This window comes from Pteropus alecto, unplaced genomic scaffold, assembly GCF_000325575.1.
Source record: "Pteropus alecto unplaced genomic scaffold, ASM32557v1 scaffold233, whole genome shotgun sequence".
NCBI classification, from domain to species: Eukaryota; Metazoa; Chordata; class Mammalia; order Chiroptera; family Pteropodidae; genus Pteropus; species Pteropus alecto.
Window position 1 is genome coordinate 245744 of NW_006434367.1, and position 19050 is coordinate 264793.

General features: G+C 36.1%; 1 protein-coding gene across 1 annotated transcript in view; it reads left to right on the forward strand.

Moving 5' to 3' along the window:
• The window catches only part of MC2R (melanocortin 2 receptor), a 15163-nt gene extending 989 nt beyond the window's left edge, over window positions 1-14174 (forward strand). The window contains exon 2 of the mRNA XM_006909203.1: window positions 13157-14174. Coding sequence (XP_006909265.1) covers window positions 13281-14174 — 894 coding nt within the window. The 5' untranslated portion in view covers window positions 13157-13280. The remainder of the gene's footprint in view (window positions 1-13156) is intronic.
• The last annotated feature ends 4876 nt before the right edge of the window (window positions 14175-19050 follow it).

The window sequence follows — 19050 nt, forward strand, 5'->3', positions numbered from 1 at the left end:
CTTACCCTCTGGTAACCACTAGTCTATTGTCCATGTCCAATGGTCTCTGTTTGTTTGTCCTGTTGGTTTGTTGCTTTTAGGTTTATATCCCACATATAAATGATATCGTGTGATTATCACTTTTCAACTTTTTCTGTCTGGCTTATTTCATTTAACATGATTATCTCGAGGTCCATCTGTGTTGTCCCAAATGTCAATATTTCATCTCTTCTTATTGCTGAGTAATATTACATTGTATATATGTACCACAGCTTCTTTATCCATTCATTTATTTATCGTAAGACACTTTGGTTGCTTCCATGTCCTGGCCACCATGGTTAATGCTGCTATGAACATCAGTGTACAAATACCTTTTCAGATATGAGTTTTCAAGTCTTTGAGGTTTTTAATAAAAACAGTTATTCATATTTTTATTTCCCAAGGCTACCTTGAGATAATTCTCCTCCTCTCAAACGTGTACATGTACACACATACACATATATGCACACACACAAAGCCTTAAAGGGATAGAAATGGTAAAAGGATACAGGGGCATGCTGAGAGTAAGGCCTTGAAAAAGACTGAGAAGAGGAGAGCTTCCTTCAGTGCACCCAGAGCAGAAATGCAGAAGGGATTGTGACAAGCTGTGCTCGCTCATTTGTGTATTTATCAAAAATGTCCATTGAATACTTAGTACCAAGCCTTGCTGCAAGCCCCAGTCAAATTGTCTACTGTGAGCTTCCAGGAGCAGTAGGGGAATAAAGTAGACTGCTCTAGAACAATCTTGACCTTTCAGTGCATCCTGCATCTCTTGTGGCAGAGGGAGAGTTTCACTCTAGTAGCAACTTCCTTTTTATTGCCTCAGAGAAACTTAAGATAATTCAATGTAAAACATTTTAAGCCATTTTATTCTTTACCTTGTTAATTTTTCCAGGTATGTTTACCATCTGAAATCGTAATGTTTAATTCACCTTTAATGAGATCTTTCTGCTTGGTGTAAGCAACATTCATCTTCCATTGATTGTACAACTATGGCTATGGCCAGGTTCTCTGCTAAGTGCTGGGCGTACAGAGATGGTAAAGACAGTTCTTATCCTAAAGAACTCAAAATCCATTTACAAGAGAAGACAGTGTGTTTTAATGTGAGCAATACTATCAGGAAAAATAAAGACAAATTGTATAGAAAAACAGGTGGGAAACTCTCTCATGCTTCTTTGGGAGAGGGAAGGCAGTTTGGGATAGTCTGCATAGAGATAGGAATGTGTATGCTGAACGTGAAAAGGTGATGAAGAAAATGGGAAAGGGACACCACACGAAAATTGTATATTATGATGAAAAGAAAGAAAAGAATGAGACTGCCTCATACCCCAAAATACGGGGACCTCTTATACTTGATTCTAGACAGAATTCAAAGCGGGCCATGTGCTGGGTTCAGATGAGTCTTTGTTTATCATTAATGAGTACTGCCACATGAATAGCCAAACTTTAGAGTTATAACTGCTTCTATTCAGTAAGATCAAGAAAACTGATTATTAGCTGGTAACGGTGATATGGTGCTAGCAAAGGTTGTTGGGACAGTCCAGGATCAGTAAGTGAATTAGAAATTCATCTATCTTGGAGTTTCTCCTTGCTTTCCTCTCTTTCTCCTCTCTTTCTTTCAACAGTGTACTGATTAATAATATCCACAGTCTTATTATGATGCTACTTTATTTTATTTAGCACAAAATGGCCTTAGAGTTGGAAGCAAGTACTCCCCAGCATCTTCCACCACATAGTGCCTAAACTAAACTCTCAAATACTTGGGGGGTGGGTGAGACAAGTACCCAGTCAGTGTCTGCTGGACTGGAATCCTGCTGCTTCCACTTATGCTCAGCCTCCAGAGCCTGTTTGGAAAAAAGGAGAGAACATAGGCCTTAGAGGAAGGCAGACTTAGCAGCTGGATAATCTTAAGTAAGTTACCTAACCTCTATGAATCTCAGTTTTCTTATCTGTGAAATTGGTGGGGGAGCAGGGAATAGGAGTATTATCTTTTATATTTAATTGGAGCATTAAACAGAATGCCTTTCACTGTGAACCTTCTCTGACCTTTAACATAGACACCACTGTAAGAGAAGCCATGGTAAAACCAAATTGCTTTTAAAGTGAAGAATTTTAAGGACGTGCTGATGTACCAGGGAGTTTGGTTTTCTAGCTGTTAGGGTATTAATTAAAATTGCTAAACACACATTTGGTTCCTACACAGTAGACAATGAATTACCGACATTGCTTGTAGGTAAAGTCAATCCTTTTCTGCATCATGTATACCATGTAGCAGCCATGACTCATTAGCAAGTCACCATAACCTTACCTGTTCTCTTTCTCAGGTGTGTATGTCTTGTCTCCTCAGCTAGATTTTGATGAGCAGTATGGTGTTTCCTATCTTTTTTATTCCCAACTACACATAACCTGGATCCTAGAAGATGTTCACAAAGGCCAGTACTTTATTCGATTACTTGAATTAAAGCCAAAAGATCCTAAAACTTTCCTTCTCCCTAACCCTCCCATACATATATTCTCATCATATTCCTTGGATAACAAATGCTTCATTAACAGCCCCTCATCCTCTGGGACTGAGACTCACTGTGGAGTACAAAAAAGCAGTGACACTAGCTCCTCAACACTCCAGAGCAGAGTCCAGAGACTAAAAGCTGCCTGTCATGCTCATGGTGGTCATGCGGTCCAGTTAGGTTGGAGTCAGTCCACTCCCTAGCAGGAGTTAGGTGAGTCAAAGAAAGCTTTGAGTCACCAATCTAAAGATATGAAATAAGTTTAAAATTCTTCATCTGGAATAGGAAAGCAGTTGTTTAATGTTGTTTTATTTAATGGCATTTGTTCAGCTCACTGAACCAGTTAAAAACTATTCCATGCTTTCGCAAAAGAGTGGAAATTGGAAACTATTCCAGGAGTGGAAATATAAACGGAACTGTGCAGTAAAGAATCTGGTATTGATTTTTTTAAGTAAGTTACGACAAGGGTTCGATGGAGGTTTTTATTCCAAAAAAAATCTCCAGGAAAGATTAAATGCCACCAAGTTTGCTCCCTAACACACATCTGCTCCAGGCCCTCAGCTTCTATTATACGCATGTATACTTCGTTCCCAATATTATGGAAGGTCTCCTTTGCCTAATCTGGAGAACAATTGAACATTTATACGCAAAAAAAAAAAAAGGATCTAGATGTAGATCTCATATCTTACACACACACGTGTGCACACACACACACACACACAAAACTCCAAGTGGATCATAGACCTAAATGTAAATATAAGACCACACAACTTCTAGAAGAAAACACAGATGAAAATATACATTACAGATGAAAATCTAATGACATTAGATTTGGTAATGAATTTTTAGATATAACACCAAAAGTATCATCCATGAAAGGAAAAATAAATAAAGTGACTATTAAAAATTTTTTTGACTTTATTAAAATTTAAAACATCTACTCTATGATAGACATTGTTAAAATAATAAAAAGACAAACCACAGACTAGGAAAAAATAATTTCAAATACATATTGGAAAAATGACTTTTTTCTCAAAATATTCAAAGAATTATTAAACTCAACAAAAAGAAAGAAACAACACAATTTAAAAATAAACAAAAAATCTAAATAGACATCTCACCAAAGCAGACCTACAGATGTTAAATAAACACATGAAATGATACTCATCATAATTCATCATTAGGAAAATGAAAATTAAACCAACAGTGAGATACCACTATGCACTTATTAGAATGGCTGACATCCAAAATGTTGACAACACCAAATGCTGTGAGGATGTGGAGCAACAGGAACTCTAATTCCTTGTTGGTGGCAATACAAAATGGTATAGCCACTTTGAAGGTCATGTGGCAGTTTCTTACAAAACTAAGCAGACTCTTACCATATGATCAAACAATTATGTTCCTTGGTATTTATCCAAATGAGTTGGAAATGTATGTCCACACAAAAACCTGCATGTGATTTTTATAGCAGCTTGATTCACAATTACCAAAACTTGGAAGCAAGCAAAATGTCCTTCTACTATCCTTTAGCTCTCAAGCCTAAAAAAGATGTGGGTGAAACTTAAATTTATATTACTAAGTGACACAAGCCAGTCTAAAAGGTCATGTACTATATGATTTCCATTATATGATGTTCTGGGAAAGACAAGCTGTAAGACAGTAAACAGATAAGCTATTTTCAGTGGCTTGAAGAGGGATTGAGGGTTGAATAGATGAAATACAGGGGAATTTGTAGAGTGGTAAACCATTCTGTATACTATAATAGTGAATATATCACACCCTGCATTTGTCAAAATCTATAGAAATTTACAGCATAAAGAGTGAGTCTTATGTGTGCAAATTTTAAAAAATCATTTAGGAGGTCCAGGGATTTCAGATCGAAATACAACAATAGAATCTGATTGTATTATAAATAAACAAAATAACTTCAATGAATGGGGTAAAGAGAAAGGTGATGACCTAAATAACTTTGAAAATGAGTGGAGACTATAAAACAAAGGCAAAAGCTCTGTTCTCTAGATCAGGGGTCCTCAGTCCCCAGGCTGCAGGCCAATACTGGTTCATGACTTGTTAGGAACGAGGTCACACAGCAGGAGGTGAGTGGCAGGCAAGCAAGTGGAGTTTCATCTATATTCACAGCTGCTTCCCAGCACTAGCTTCACCGCCTCAGCTCCAACTCAGATCAGCAGGCATTAGGTTTTCATGGGAGTACCAATCCCTGGTGCCAAAAAGGTTGGGGGACCACTGCAGATGATAAAGTTCACCACAGTGATATGGGTTAACAATTTGGAAACCACTATAAATGTATACTAGAATCAAGCAGTTAAGTAATACATGGCAAAAGTTGGTGCAGAAGGTTATAGATAAGCAAGGAGAGAAGGCTCGAAGAATGTGATCATGGAATGGAGTTGCAGACATCAGCATGAGTTCATGATTAGCTTAATATAGGTACAGATAGATAAATATTTATAGATATGTACATACACATTGCTTAGTTCACACTATTTTACACTACTTATAGTTTACACATATTTCTTTGCTCTGAAATCTTAACTGAAAAGGCCTAGAAGCAATGGCATCCCAGTAGCAACTTGAATATTTAGCACTTAGATCTTGGTTTCTAATCCCGTTCTTCAATAAAAGGAATCAAGTATCCCTGGAATAATGGCTATGGTACAAAATAACAAGATGAGCCTGGAACATCTTTTAATGCCAGAAAGTAAATAATTGTTCCCCAAAATCACTACCATGAAAGTACGTCTAAAGGACACAGATGCCAACTGAAAGAACTCCGAATGGCCAAATAAATAAAATTATATTGAATCATAACCTAAAATATAAAATAAATATCCATGTATCCATACTGATACAAACAAATGACTGAATAAATAAACAGAACCAATAGGCAAATCTCCTAGGCAGAATTCCAAATAATTTACATAGGTAGATACTCCACTCTCAGGAGGTGGGGCACAGTGACTTCCTTTGAAAGAATACATTATGAAGGTGAGTGGGTAGAGACTTCACAACAGAGTAACTTGATAGACACTTTCTCAGCCAAATGGTGGTGGTCAACACCAATGGTAGTATGTTGTGTTGATGGTAAGTTCCTTGATATGATGTAATGAGAATGTTACTTTGCTCCTTGTGGTTTTTCTCCCCCCAAATCCATAATCCCAGTCTGATCATGACAAAATTACCAAATAGCAATTGTAGAACATTCTACAAAATACTTGACCAGCAATCCTTAAAACTGTCAAGATCATTAAAAACAAGAAAAGTCTGAGAAACTGCCACAGCCAAGAGGATCATAAGGAGACATGCTAAATGTAATAACAGCTAATTGCCACTGTGGGATCTTGGAACAGAAAATGTACATTAGATAAAACTAAGGAAATATGAATAAAGTATGAACTTTAGCTAATAATAATGTGTCAATACTGACCATCAATTGTGGTTAATGTACTATATTAATGTGAAACGCTAATATGGGAAACTGGGTGTACTTTGTATGGGAACTCTCTGCTAGCTTTGTAACTTTCCCATGAATCTAAAACTGTTCTAAAATAAAAATATATATATTTTAAAAAATAGTTCGTAGCTCCACCACCCAATTAATATTTGAGATATTCTTCTAGGGATTTTTCTATGCCTTTTAATGAATATATATATAAACTTCTGCACCATCGAACCATGATTTTAATTATAAAATAGTGTTCTATCTTTTTTAATTATAAAATAGTGTTCTATATTTATGTTGTTATCAGTTTTTCACTATTATAATTAACAATTCAGTGAACATTATTGTATATACATCTTTGTACATATTATTGATTATTTGTTTACGGCTCCTGAGTTACAGATCTTTCAGATTTTTAAGTCCAAAGGCAGACAGTGTGATGGTGGAACTATATGTGTCACCTTCTATTGGGTTAGAATGTGTGAGTAGGATGCTTATTCTAGATTTTTACTGACAACGCATTTTCCAATTAATGAGTTTGAAGAAATACTTATATCTATATTTGACAAATATGATACTTGGATTTTGAACAATTTGTATTTATTGTAATTTAGATAGATCAACTGTGATTATAATCCTTCACAGCACCTTAGTTTATTTATAACTATTTTTTATCTTCTATTCTTATTTTTACTATATATTAGTATCAGGTAGACAATATAATGGTAAGACATTTATATAATTTATGAAGTGATCCCCTGATTACTCTAGCACAACCATTACAATAATATTGACTATATTCCCTGTGCTGTACTCTACTTTCCCATGACTATTTTGTAACTACTAATTTGAACTTTTTCATCTCTTCATCTTTTTTACCCTCTCTCCTCTTTTCTCTCCTCTGGTAATCAGCAATTTGTTTTCTGTATCTGTGAGTCTGTTTTCATTTACACTGTTTCTTTTGTTCCTTAGATTCTGCATATAAGTGAAATCATATGGTATTTCTCTTTCTCTGTCTGACTTATTTCACTCAGCATAATACCCTCTAGGTCGATCCATGTCGTTGCAAATGATAAGATTTCATTTTTTTTATGGCTGAGTAATATTCCATTGTATATATGTACCACAGCTTCTTTATCCAATCATCTATGATGGCACCTAGATTGCTTCCATATCTTGGCTATTATGAATAGTGTTGCTGTGAACGTAGGAGTGCATGCAATTTACAAACTAGTATTTTGGTTTTCTTTAAATAAATACCCAGAAGTGCAATTACTGAGCAAAAGGTAGTTTTGTTTTTAATTTTTTGAGGAACCTCCAGACAATTTTCCATAGTGGCTGAATCAACTTGCAATTCCACCAACAGTGTATGAGGGTTCCATTTTCTCCACATCCTTGCCAACACTTATTTTTTGATTTATTGATGATAGATAACCTGACAGGTGTGTGATGATATCTCATGGAGGTTTTAATTTGCACTCCTCTGACGATTAGTGATGTTGAGCATCTTTTCATATGCCTATTGGCTGCTTGTATGTCCTCTTTGGAAAAATACTTATTCAGATCTTCTGCTCATCTTTTAATTAGATTGTTTTGTTGTTGTTGTTGTTGAGTTTTGAATATTAATCTCTTATCAGATGTATCATAGGTAAATATCCTCTCCCATTCAGTAAGTAGTCTTTTCACTGATAATAGTATCCTTGCTGTGCAAAAACTTTGCGTTTTGATGTAGTCCTAATTGTTTATTTTTCCTTTTGTTTCCTTTGCCCAAAAAGATATATCAGAAAAAAAGTATTACTAAAAGCAATATCAGAGAGTTTACTGCCTATTTTTTTCTTCTAGGAGTTTTATGGTTTCAGGTTTTACATATAAGTCTTTAATTCTTTTCGATTTTATTCTTGTATATGGTGTAAGAAGGTGGTAGAGTTTTCCCAACGCCATTTATTGAAGAGACTGTCTTTACCCCATTGTATATTCTTGCCTCCTTTGTCATAGATTAAATGAGCATATAGATGGACTTATTTCTTGGCTCTCTTTTCTGTTCCATTGATCTATGCATTTGTTTGTTTGTCAGTACCATGCTGTTTCAATTGCTATAGCCTTGTACTTCATCATGACATCATGTAGTGTAATACCTCCAATTTTGTTCTTTTTTCTCAAAATTCCCATGGTTATTCAAAGTCTTTCATGGTTTCATATAAATTTTTGGATTATTTGTTCTAGTTCTCTGAAAAATATCATTGGTATTTTGATAGGGATTCCATTGAATCTATAGATATTTGGAGTATTACGGATATTTAACATTAATTTCTCCTTTCCATGAGCGTGATTTATGCTTCCATTTATTTGTATCTTCTTTAATTTCTTTCTTTAGTGTCATAGTTTTCTGAGTACAGGTTTTTTACCTCCTCCGTTAAATTTATTCCTAGATATTTTATTTTATTTTTAGATGCAGTTGTAAATGGGATTGTTTTCTTAATTTCTCTTTCTGATAGTTCATTATTGGTGTATAAAAATGCAACAGATTTCTGAATTAATTTTGTATCCTGATAATTCATTTATCAATTCTAACAGTTTTGGGGTGGAATCTTTGGGGTTCTCTATATAGTATCTTGTCACCTGCAAATAATGACAGCTTTGCTTTCCCTTTCCTTTTATTTCTCTTTTTTGCCTTATTGCAGTAGCTAGGACTTCTACTTCTATGTTTAATAAACCAGTAAAAGTGGATATCCTTGTCTTGTTCTTGATCTTAAAGAAAACAATTTTAGCTTTTCTTTATGGAGTATGATGTTAGCTATAGATTTGTCATATATGGTGTTTATTATGTTGAGGTATGTCCCCTCTATTCCCACTTTGCTGAGAGATTTTATTATAAATAAATGCTGGATTTCGTCAAACACTTTTTCTGCATCTATTGATATGACTATATGATTTTTATCTTTCAATTTGTTAATGCGGTGTATCACATGAATTGATTTGCAGATATAGTACCAACCTTGCATCTCAGGAATAAATCCAAGTTAATCATGATGTATGATCATTTTAATGCATTCTTCAATGTGATTTGCATATATTTTGTGGAAGATTTTTGCATCATTGTTCATCAGGGATATCGGCCTGCAGTTTTCTTTTTTTGTACTGTCTTTGTCCGATCAGCATAATGGTGGCTTTGTAAAAAGAGTTAGGGAGTCTTCCCTTCTCTTGAATTTTTTGGAATAGTAGTAAAATACATGTTAATTCTTATTAGAAAATTCACCTGTGAAGGCATCTAGTCCAGAACTTTTGTTTTGGGGGAGTGTTTTTAAATTACTGATTCAATTTCTAGTGGTAATCGGTCAGTTTAGATTTCTGATTCTTTTTAACTCAGTCTTGGGAGATTGTATCTTTCTAGAAAGGAATTAAGTTCTTCCAAATGGTCCACAATTGCTCTGTAGAGTCAATTGTCACTTCTTTTTCATTTCTTTTTTCCTTGGTGAATATGGTTAAAGATTTATCACTTTTGTTTATCTTTTTAAAGAAAAAGATCTTGGTTTCATTGATCTTTCGTATTGCTTATTTAGACTTATTTCATTTATTTCTGCTCTAATCTTTATTATTTCCTTCCTTCTACTATTTTGTGCTTTGTTTGCTATTCTTTTTCCAGTTCTTTCAAGTGAAAGGTTGGATTATTTATTTGAGCTTTTTCTTCTTTCTTGAGATAGGACTGTATTGCAACCAATTTCCCTCTCAGGACTGCTTTTGCTGTGTCCCATAGATTTTGAGTTGTGTTTTCATTTTCATTTGTCTCTACATATCTTTTGATTTCTTCTCTAATCTCATTGTTAACCCATTTATTGTTTAGTAACATGTTGTTTATCCTCCATGTGTTTGTGTATTTTGCAGGAATTTTTTTTGTAGTTGATTTTTAGTTTTATACCATTGTGGTTGGAGAAGGTTGATATGATTTCAATCTTCTTAAATTTCTTGAGATTTATTTCATGGCCTAAAGTGGTCTATCTTGAAAAATGGTCCATGTGCACTTGAGAAGAATGTTTTGCGCTGAAACACTCTGAAAATATCAATTAATTTTATCTTGTCTAGTGTATCATTTAAGGCCACTGTTTCCTTGTTGATTTTCTATCTGGAAGTTCTGTCCATAGGTGTCAATGGGGTTTAAAGTCCCCTACTATGAGTGTATTACTGCCAATCTCTCACTTTATGTTGGTCAATATTTGCTTTATATATGTCGGTGCTCCTGTTTTGGGTGTGTATATATTTATTAAGGTTATGTCCTCCTGTTGGACTGATCCCTTTATCATTAAATGATGCCCTTCTTTGTCTCTCATTATAGCCTTTGTTTTAAAGTCTCTATTGTTTGATATATATTGTTACCCAGCATTTTTTTAAATTTTCATTTGTATAAAATATCTTTTTTCCATCCCTTAACTTTTAGTCTGTGTGTGTCTTTCAATCTGAAGTGGGTCTCTTATAGACAGCATGTATATGGATCTTGTTTTCTTATCCATTCAGCTATCCTATGTCTTTTGATTGGAGCATTTAATCCATATATAATAAAGTGGTTATTGATAGGTACATAGTTATTGCCATTTTATTATTCACATTTATGTCCCTCCACACTTCTTTTTTTTACATAATTCCCCTTAACATTTCTTGTAATAGCAACTTGGTGGTGGTGAATTCCTTTTGCTTTTTACTGTTTGGGAAGCTCTTTATCTCACTTTCAGTTTTAATTGATAGCCTTGCTGGGTAGAGTAGTCTTGGTTGTAGGTCCTTGTTTTTCATCACTTTGAATATCTCATGACAATCGCTCCTGGCCTGCAAAATTTCTGTTGAAAAATTAGCTGACATTTTTATGTGAGTACATTGTAAGCAACGAGCTGCTTTCTCTTGTTGCTTTTAGAATTTTCTCTTTGTCTTTAAACTTTGCCATTTTAACTATGATTGTTTTTGTTTGGGTTTGTTTGGTTTCTTCTTGCTTAGGACTCTCTGCACTTCCTGGATTTGTATGTCTATTTTTTTCAATAAGTTAAGGAAATTGTTCACTATTATTTTTTTCAAATAGGTTCTTATTCTCTTGGCCTCTCTCTTCTTTTTCTGGTACCCCTATGATGCAAATATTGGTACTTTCGATGTTTTCCTAGAGGTCTCTTAAACTTTCTTCATTTTTAAAATTCTTTTTTCTTTTTGCTATTCTGATTGGGTGTTTTCTGCTACATTTTCTTCCAAATTACTAATTTGATCTGCTTCATCTAATCTACTATTGATTTTTAATGTATTTTTATTTATTTTATTATTAATTTCTCATTGGTTCTTTTTTATGTCTTTTTTATGTTTACTATGTCTCTGTTGAAGTCCTCACTGATGTCATCTATTATTCTCCTAAGTTCATTGAACATCCTTATTACCAGTGTTTTGAACTCTCTTTGGTAGGTTGCTTGCCTCCATTTCATTTTGTTCTTTTTCTGGAGTTTTCTCCTGTTGTTTTATTTGTGACATGTTTCTTTGTTTTCTCATTTTAGTTGTTTCTGTTTTTTTTCTATGTATTAGGTAGATTTGTTACATCTCCCAGTCTTGGGCAGGTGGCCTTATGTAGTCGGTGCCCAGTGTGTCCAGTGGCACAGTCTCCACAATCACTTGCACTAGGAGCTCCATGAGTGTCCCTTGTGTGAATTGTGTGTGGTCTCCTGTTGTCATTAAGCCTTAGTTGCTGTTAGTATGTTAGTGGATGGAATTGACTCTCAGTGCTGACTGGTTTTGAGGATTGACCCTTCTCGGTGTATGAGCCGCTTCGTGGGGCTGACCCTACTGAGTGGAATTCACCCCAGTGAGATTGTGTACCTGTTGAGACCACCCTTTGGCTGTGTCACTTGTATGCCTAATCAGGTGGTGATTTGTTTCATCTGATGCCAGCCTCTTGGTGTATTCATTCTGTGGCCCCTTGAGAGGGGCTCCTGTTCGAACCAATGTCAGCCACTGCCTGTAACTTGCCCAAGGCTGCCTGGTAGGCAGTACAAAGAGATCCATGTGTGGTTGTTGCCCGTGCTGGTCCTGAAGGCACGTGGGAGAGACCATTTTGGGAACTCAAGCCAGCTGCCACCAGTACCAGACCAGGCCTGGGGCAGCTTAGCAAAAAGTCTAGGGCACTCCAGGAATAAAGAATGGTAATAACTACATTCCTATCAACAAGTACCTCAAATGGAAAAGAATTAAGTGCTCCAATCAAAAGATAGAGTGGCCGAATGGATAAGAAAACAAGACCCCTACATATGCTGCCTACAAGAGACTTGCTTCAGATTAAAAGTCACACACAGATTAAAAGGATGAGGATGGAAAAAGAAATTGCCTTGATGGACCTAGAGGGTATTGCACTGAATGAAGAAAGTCAGATAAAGACAAATACCTCATCAGCCACATACACGTGGAATCTAAAGAACAAAATAACAACAACAAAAATTAAAACAAACTCATAGATACAGAGAATATTTTGAGGGATACTAGATGGGAGCAAGGGTTGGGGGGATGGTGAAAAGGGGCAAAGAGATTAAGAAGTGCAAATGGATAGTTACAAAATAGTTATAGAGATATACAGTGTAGCATAAGGAAAATAGTCAACAAAGTTGTAATAAATATTTAAGGGGGAAGAGGGATACTTCATTTAGTGAAGTATCCTTCATGAAGTAGGGCGACTACTTCATGAGTTATATAGATCTCTAATCACTCTGTCATACAACTGAAATTGATATATTACTGCATGTCAACTGTAATTGAAAAAAAATACTCATTGAATTGTACCATGTAAATATGAACAACTAATTGTCTATTATACTTCAATAAAGCTGGGAAAAAAGGGTAGTTATGTGTTTTCCTATTTCTACATATGCCTTTAATTTCTTTTACTTCTTTTCTCATTCTAGTCTATCCATGAGAAGAATACGAGAGGGAGAGGGGAGAGGACAAAAAATAATCTATATTTTTATCTCTGGGCTCAAAATTCCACTAGAGATATTTGTCACAAAGCAATTAAGATTGAGAGTTTGGTAAATTGTTTTATTTAAATTATTACACCATTATATTTCATTAAGGCAACAGAAATTTCTTAGAGATAGCATGGCTTGTTTTTACCTTGTTGTCAATTTTGCAGCTGATATTTGTATATATTCTTTCTTAGGTGATAGTGTGGCTTTTACCTCAGATCTCCTGCAAGTACTACAAAGAAGAAAAAATTCTGAATAATTAGTCAAGATTTCTTTCAAGTCCAAGTAATATTCTTGACTTTACCACAAGCAGGGGAAATGAAGCACATAATCAGTCTATATGAAAACATAAATGATACAGCAAGAAATAATTCAGACTGTCCTCATGTGGTTTTGCCAGAGGAGATATTTTTTACAATATCCATCATCGGAGTTTTGGAGAATCTGATTGTCCTTCTGGCTGTGATAAAGAATAAGAATCTCCAGGCACCCATGTACTTTTTCATTTGCAGCTTAGCCATTTCCGATATGTTGGGCAGCCTGTATAAGATCTTGGAAAATACCCTGATCATGTTCGGAAACATGGGTTATCTCAAGCCTCGTGGCAATTTTGAAACCACAGCTGATGATATCATTGACTCCCTGTTCATCCTCTCTCTACTTGGCTCCATTTTCAGTCTGTCTGTGATTGCTGCTGACCGCTACATCACAATCTTCCATGCTCTGCAGTATCACAGCATTGTGACTATGCGTCGCACTATTGTCATCCTGACAGTCATCTGGACATGCTGTATATGCAGTGGCATCACCATGGTGCTCTTCTCCCATCACATCCCCACAGTAATTACCTTCACATCGCTGTTCCCTCTGATGTTGGTCTTCATCCTGTGCCTCTACGTTCACATGCTCTTGCTGGCTCATTCCCATGCCAGAAAGATCTCAACACTTCCCAGAGCCAATATGAAAGGGGTCATCACGTTGACCATCCTTCTTGGGGTTTTCATCTTCTGCTGGGCTCCCTTTGTCCTTCATGTCCTCTTAATGACATTCTGCCCAAATAATCCTTATTGTGCTTGCTACATGTCTCTCTTCCAGGTAAATGGCATGTTGATCATGTGCAATGCAGTCATTGACCCTTTTATATATGCCTTCCGGAGCCCAGAGCTTAGGGAAGCATTCAAAAAGATGATCTTCTGCTGCAGGTTCCAGTAGAATTATTGGTCCCTGATTTTAGGAGTCATGGTGATAATATTGTCAAGTGATAAAATAACATGACATACCAACAAATACTAATGTTCTCAACTGTTTTTTCCTTCCCCAGTGTGTATGAGAATTATTCCACTTATTAGTATTTGTAATAGTTTGGTTCTATGTGAACAGTCTTGCCATAGTACAGCTTTTACAACCAGAGAGATAAAATAATGAACTATAAAGAAGGACAGAGTACAAAGCACACATAGCAATACAATTTGAGAGCTTTGGACTAAGGCAAAAACTTGTTCTTTCCTGGCTGGAGGCCACTATAATTGATTTCTAAAAGTTAAAGTACCAAGATAAGTACTCAGGCCAGAAACTACAGGGCCTTTAAACCAAAGATGCCAATAAATTGCTGCAGCTGAATTTGCCCATCCCACACTACCACATATAGAATCCCTTTCCTCCCTCCTACCTGCCTGCTTTACTGTTTGTCATCTCAAATCTTTTTGGAAGCAAGAAAGGTAAAAATTATAAATGTCAAAGAATATGCTTTGAGTTTTCATGAATGAAGGAAACTTCTCTATTAGTCTTCTTTGCTCATTCAGTATCCCACTATCTTTTAAATCCTTATTAAAACTTTTCATGTTTTAAAAGCATAAATTTCAAAGGAAGAAATAAAAACTAATCCATTTATTTCCTATGTGGGAATAAAGGCCAGAGGAAAATCGTAATTATCTGAAGAATGTATAATCAATCTTTGTGTTTGTCCCAGTGTAGTAGTACAGGAAAAGAGACCCAAATATGTATTTTGTGAAGTATTGAGTGAGAGAGAGAGAAAGGAAGACAGACAGAGACAGACAGAGACAGAGAGACAGAGACAGACAGAGACAGAGAGAGAGACAGACAGACAGAGACAGAGAGAGAAAAGAGAGAGAGAGAGAGAGGCAGAAAGACAGAGAGAGAGTTAGTTAATCATGCCTTTGGACTATGGGAAAAACCAAGACCAAAACAACACTTCAAGACAGTGCTATTATTGAGACCCAAGCCAGAGACTCTTCCATGGACGAATCTGAGAGGCAGACCTAATTAGTAGAAAATTTCATTCTACCATCAGCCACAGGACAGATGCCAGATATTGAAAAGTGTCATCACCAATGAGAATAAAACATAATTTGTAAGTTCATCCATTTAAAAAAAATTATTAAATTTATTGGGAATGACACTGATTAATAAAATTATATAGATTTCAAGTATACAATTCAAAAATAAATAATATGTATATTGCATTGTATGTTTACCACTCAAAGTTAAATTTCCTTCCATCAACATATATTTGACCCTACTTACCTTTATCTGCCTCCCCCTACCTGTGTGTTATGAGTGTTTGTTTGTCTTGTCCATTTGTTGCTTTCAATTTTTTTATCCCACATGTGAGTGAAATCATATGGTTCTCAACTTTTTTTTCTGACTTTTTTGTTTAGCATGATAATCTCAAAGAGGTGGTACATAAATACAGTGGAATATTACCCAGACATAAGAAAAGATGAAATACTGGCATTTGCAATAACATGGATGGATCTTGAGATTATCATGCTAAGCAAAATTCATCTGTTTTTAATAGCTAAAAATAAAGCTTAAAGAAGAAGTGACTTCTGATGGCAAGTTCTTGCTAAATTGAAAAGTAACCTAAAGGGATGAGTGATGAGAGAAAGAGAGGAAAGAAGCCAGGTCCTCAGATGCACAGAGCATGGTTGCTCAGGATCCACTGGGAGTGACAGCATCTTTTGGAAGAGGCAACATTTTGACCTTGGAAGAGTTTTCTGAGCTGCTGAGAGCAGAAGCCAACCACACATAGGACTGCTGGTCTGGTGATGGGTTTGATATTAGATGTGGGGAGGGACTGGATCTTAAGAGACAGAGCAGAAAGCATGGGATTAAAGAGAAGATAGCTGTGGGCTTTTTTTTCCAGATGGCCTCTGTCACAAATTGAATATGAAATCCAAAGTGTGTCTTCTTGACCTCTGTTCTATAGAAATCCTTTGGTCCTTCTCCCTCATCAAAAGGGCTACAGTACTCTAATGTATATTAGCATAGATTTATTAATACATAAAATATTACATTTAAATTTATTTCTCATAAAATCTAAAGCGCATTCCTATAAATGATTTTTTAAAATGTTAGTTCTACCATTAAAAGAATAATGTATAGCACATTTTTCTGTGATTATTCTGAGTATTCTCAATAAAATATAATCTTTCTTTGATATTGGGCAATTTAGTCCATGTCATAAATGGTTACAAATGGCTGTGCTTATTGAATTCTGCTTTTGTTAATAACTTTGCTACCACTCTCAAGCTTTCAGCTGTCACTATTGCCAGAGGGAATCACCCACCTCTGACTGCCTTCAATTTGTTTTGTTTAATATAAGAAACAATCATAAGGCTACTCTAATAGTTTATAAAGCAAAAACATAGGCTGGGTGCTAACTCAGAGACATTTTCGATTCTAGGTTCTCAGCTATATTCAAATCAGATCAGGGTCTTTAGTACTCAGAATTACTGAAAAAACTATGGTTACCTACCCCTACCTTCATAGGTAATTCAAACAAAAACAGTATTGAACTGCATTCGAGTAAGGAAGATCAATAAAGCTCAGATTTTTTCCATGATGACTACTTCAATCCTTTTATCAAAATATCAAATTCTAAAACTGCTTTGGTAATGCCATATGCATGTGTTCAGTTTTGTTGATCATTTAGCCATGGATCAGACAGCTGAGAACGCTAGAAAAAGAATGAAGTACTATAGGTTACTTGATGTCCTCTTTAATTCAGAAGTGCACTACTTCTGAGCCATCTCTAATAAAAAGGGAAGAAAATTTCCTATTTTTCTCTATCATTTTCCCATTGCTATAGTCCAAGTGTTTGTTTTCCCTCAAAATTCACGCAGTTTGAAATCTTGCTCCCCCAAAATGGTAGTGTTAGTAGGTGGGGCTGTTGGGAGGTACTTAGATCACCAAGGTGAAGCCCTCATGAATGAGATTAGTATAAAAGAGGCTCCAGAGAGATCCCTCACCCCTTCTGCCAAGTGAGAAAACAGTGAGAGATGGTGCCAGCTATGAAGCAGGAGGAGGGCCCTTACCCCACCATGCTGGCACCCTGCCTTCCAGACTCCAGAACTGTGAGAAATAAATTTCTAATATTCATAAGCCACACCGTCTATGGTATTATTGCAGTCTGAACACACTAAGACACCCATCAATTCAAGGACAGACATAAATAATTCAGTAAACATTCCACTCCTTCAACCACATATTTACTGGGCTGAGGTAGGAAAGGGGCCAAGAGAGTAGTCAAGGAGCACCCCTAGACTCTCTAGTTAAGACCTCTGGGAAACTTGAGCAAATCAATAATAAATCTTGAGAAACTGTCAGAGTTAATGTTTCCTGGACAGTGGAGACATCTAATAACAATGCCAATTATATGATAATAGTGCCTATTTATTACTGAACAGTTACTTCAAGCCAGCTATTATTCTGAGCTTTGTGTGCATTAATCCTCACAACAGTCCTAAGAATGGGTACTATTACTGTCTTCATTTTTTTTTCAGATGAATAAGCTGAAGTTCTGAGATATTAAATAACTTCTGTGGCAGCAGATTCTAAAGTAGATCTAATGATTCCTGCCTCATGGTGTTTCATATCTTTGTATAACACCTGCCCTTTGAGTGTGGGTAGACTGTGACTTGCTTCTAACCTGTAGATTATGGCAAATGTGATGGGATATCATTCTCGTGACTATATGACACTATATAAAATACCATCTTATTAGCAGATTTGCTAGAGACTCTGCTTGCTGGCTTGACAGAGTAAACAGACATTATGACAACACATTTGGCAGGATCTAATTCCTGTGCAAACAAATGAGCTCTCAGCCCTGAATGCTGCTGACAGCTACATGGGTCTAGAAGCAGACGCTGAGCATCAAATGAGAGTGCAGTCCAGCCCATACCTTGATTGCAGCCTTGTGAGATCCTGACGATCTTAGCAGATGACCCAGCTAAGACATGCTCAATTATGAGCCATAGAAACTGTGAGATCAATATGCGTGTTGTTTTAAGCCTCCAAGTTTGTTGAAATTTGTTATGCAGCCATGGAAAACTAATATACTTACCCAATTCGAGTTAGTGAGTACTAGAGTCAGGGGTCAACTCCAGGCTGCAATGTGGCCCAAGAGTCCAAGCTCTGTGATACCATAATATCCCACCTGCAAAAAATGTCCATAGCATGGCATAGTGACTAGTCACTTTGTCTCATTCCATGCCAAGACCGGCAAGCCAAGAATACTTGGGGCTGTCTTCCTCCAACTGAGTACTTAGCTCCTAAAGTAGAGGTGTCACTCAGAGAGGACACCACTGTCCTCACCTCACATCAGAGCCCTGTCTCAGATATTTTGCCTGAAGGGGGAAGCGGGTCATAAAACAAATAGCTCCTAATCTCTTCTTAAAGTAAATGACTTCATTTTCAACAGAGTATAGAGAAGTCCTAGCATTCTGAAGAACAGTGGAGATTGTAGCAAAAGGCAATTCAAAAAGGAATGATAGATTCATTTGAGATATAGACAAATCTACAGGCTAGGCAGTTTGCTGAGAAAAGGAAGAAAGCAATGAGAACCTTCCTGGGGTCAGAACAAATCTCAATCACTGACCTCAGAAACTATCCCTTCAAAGGAGCCCAAATTTAATTAGTCTTCAGAACAATTTATGTCCTAGGACATTGTTGAAAACAATAAAATAATCATTCAACGATTAGTGCAGCTTAACATCTGGGTATGGTCAAACACAGCCCTGTCACAACCAGGTGACAGTAAGGAAGCCCAAGGCTGCAACCCGCC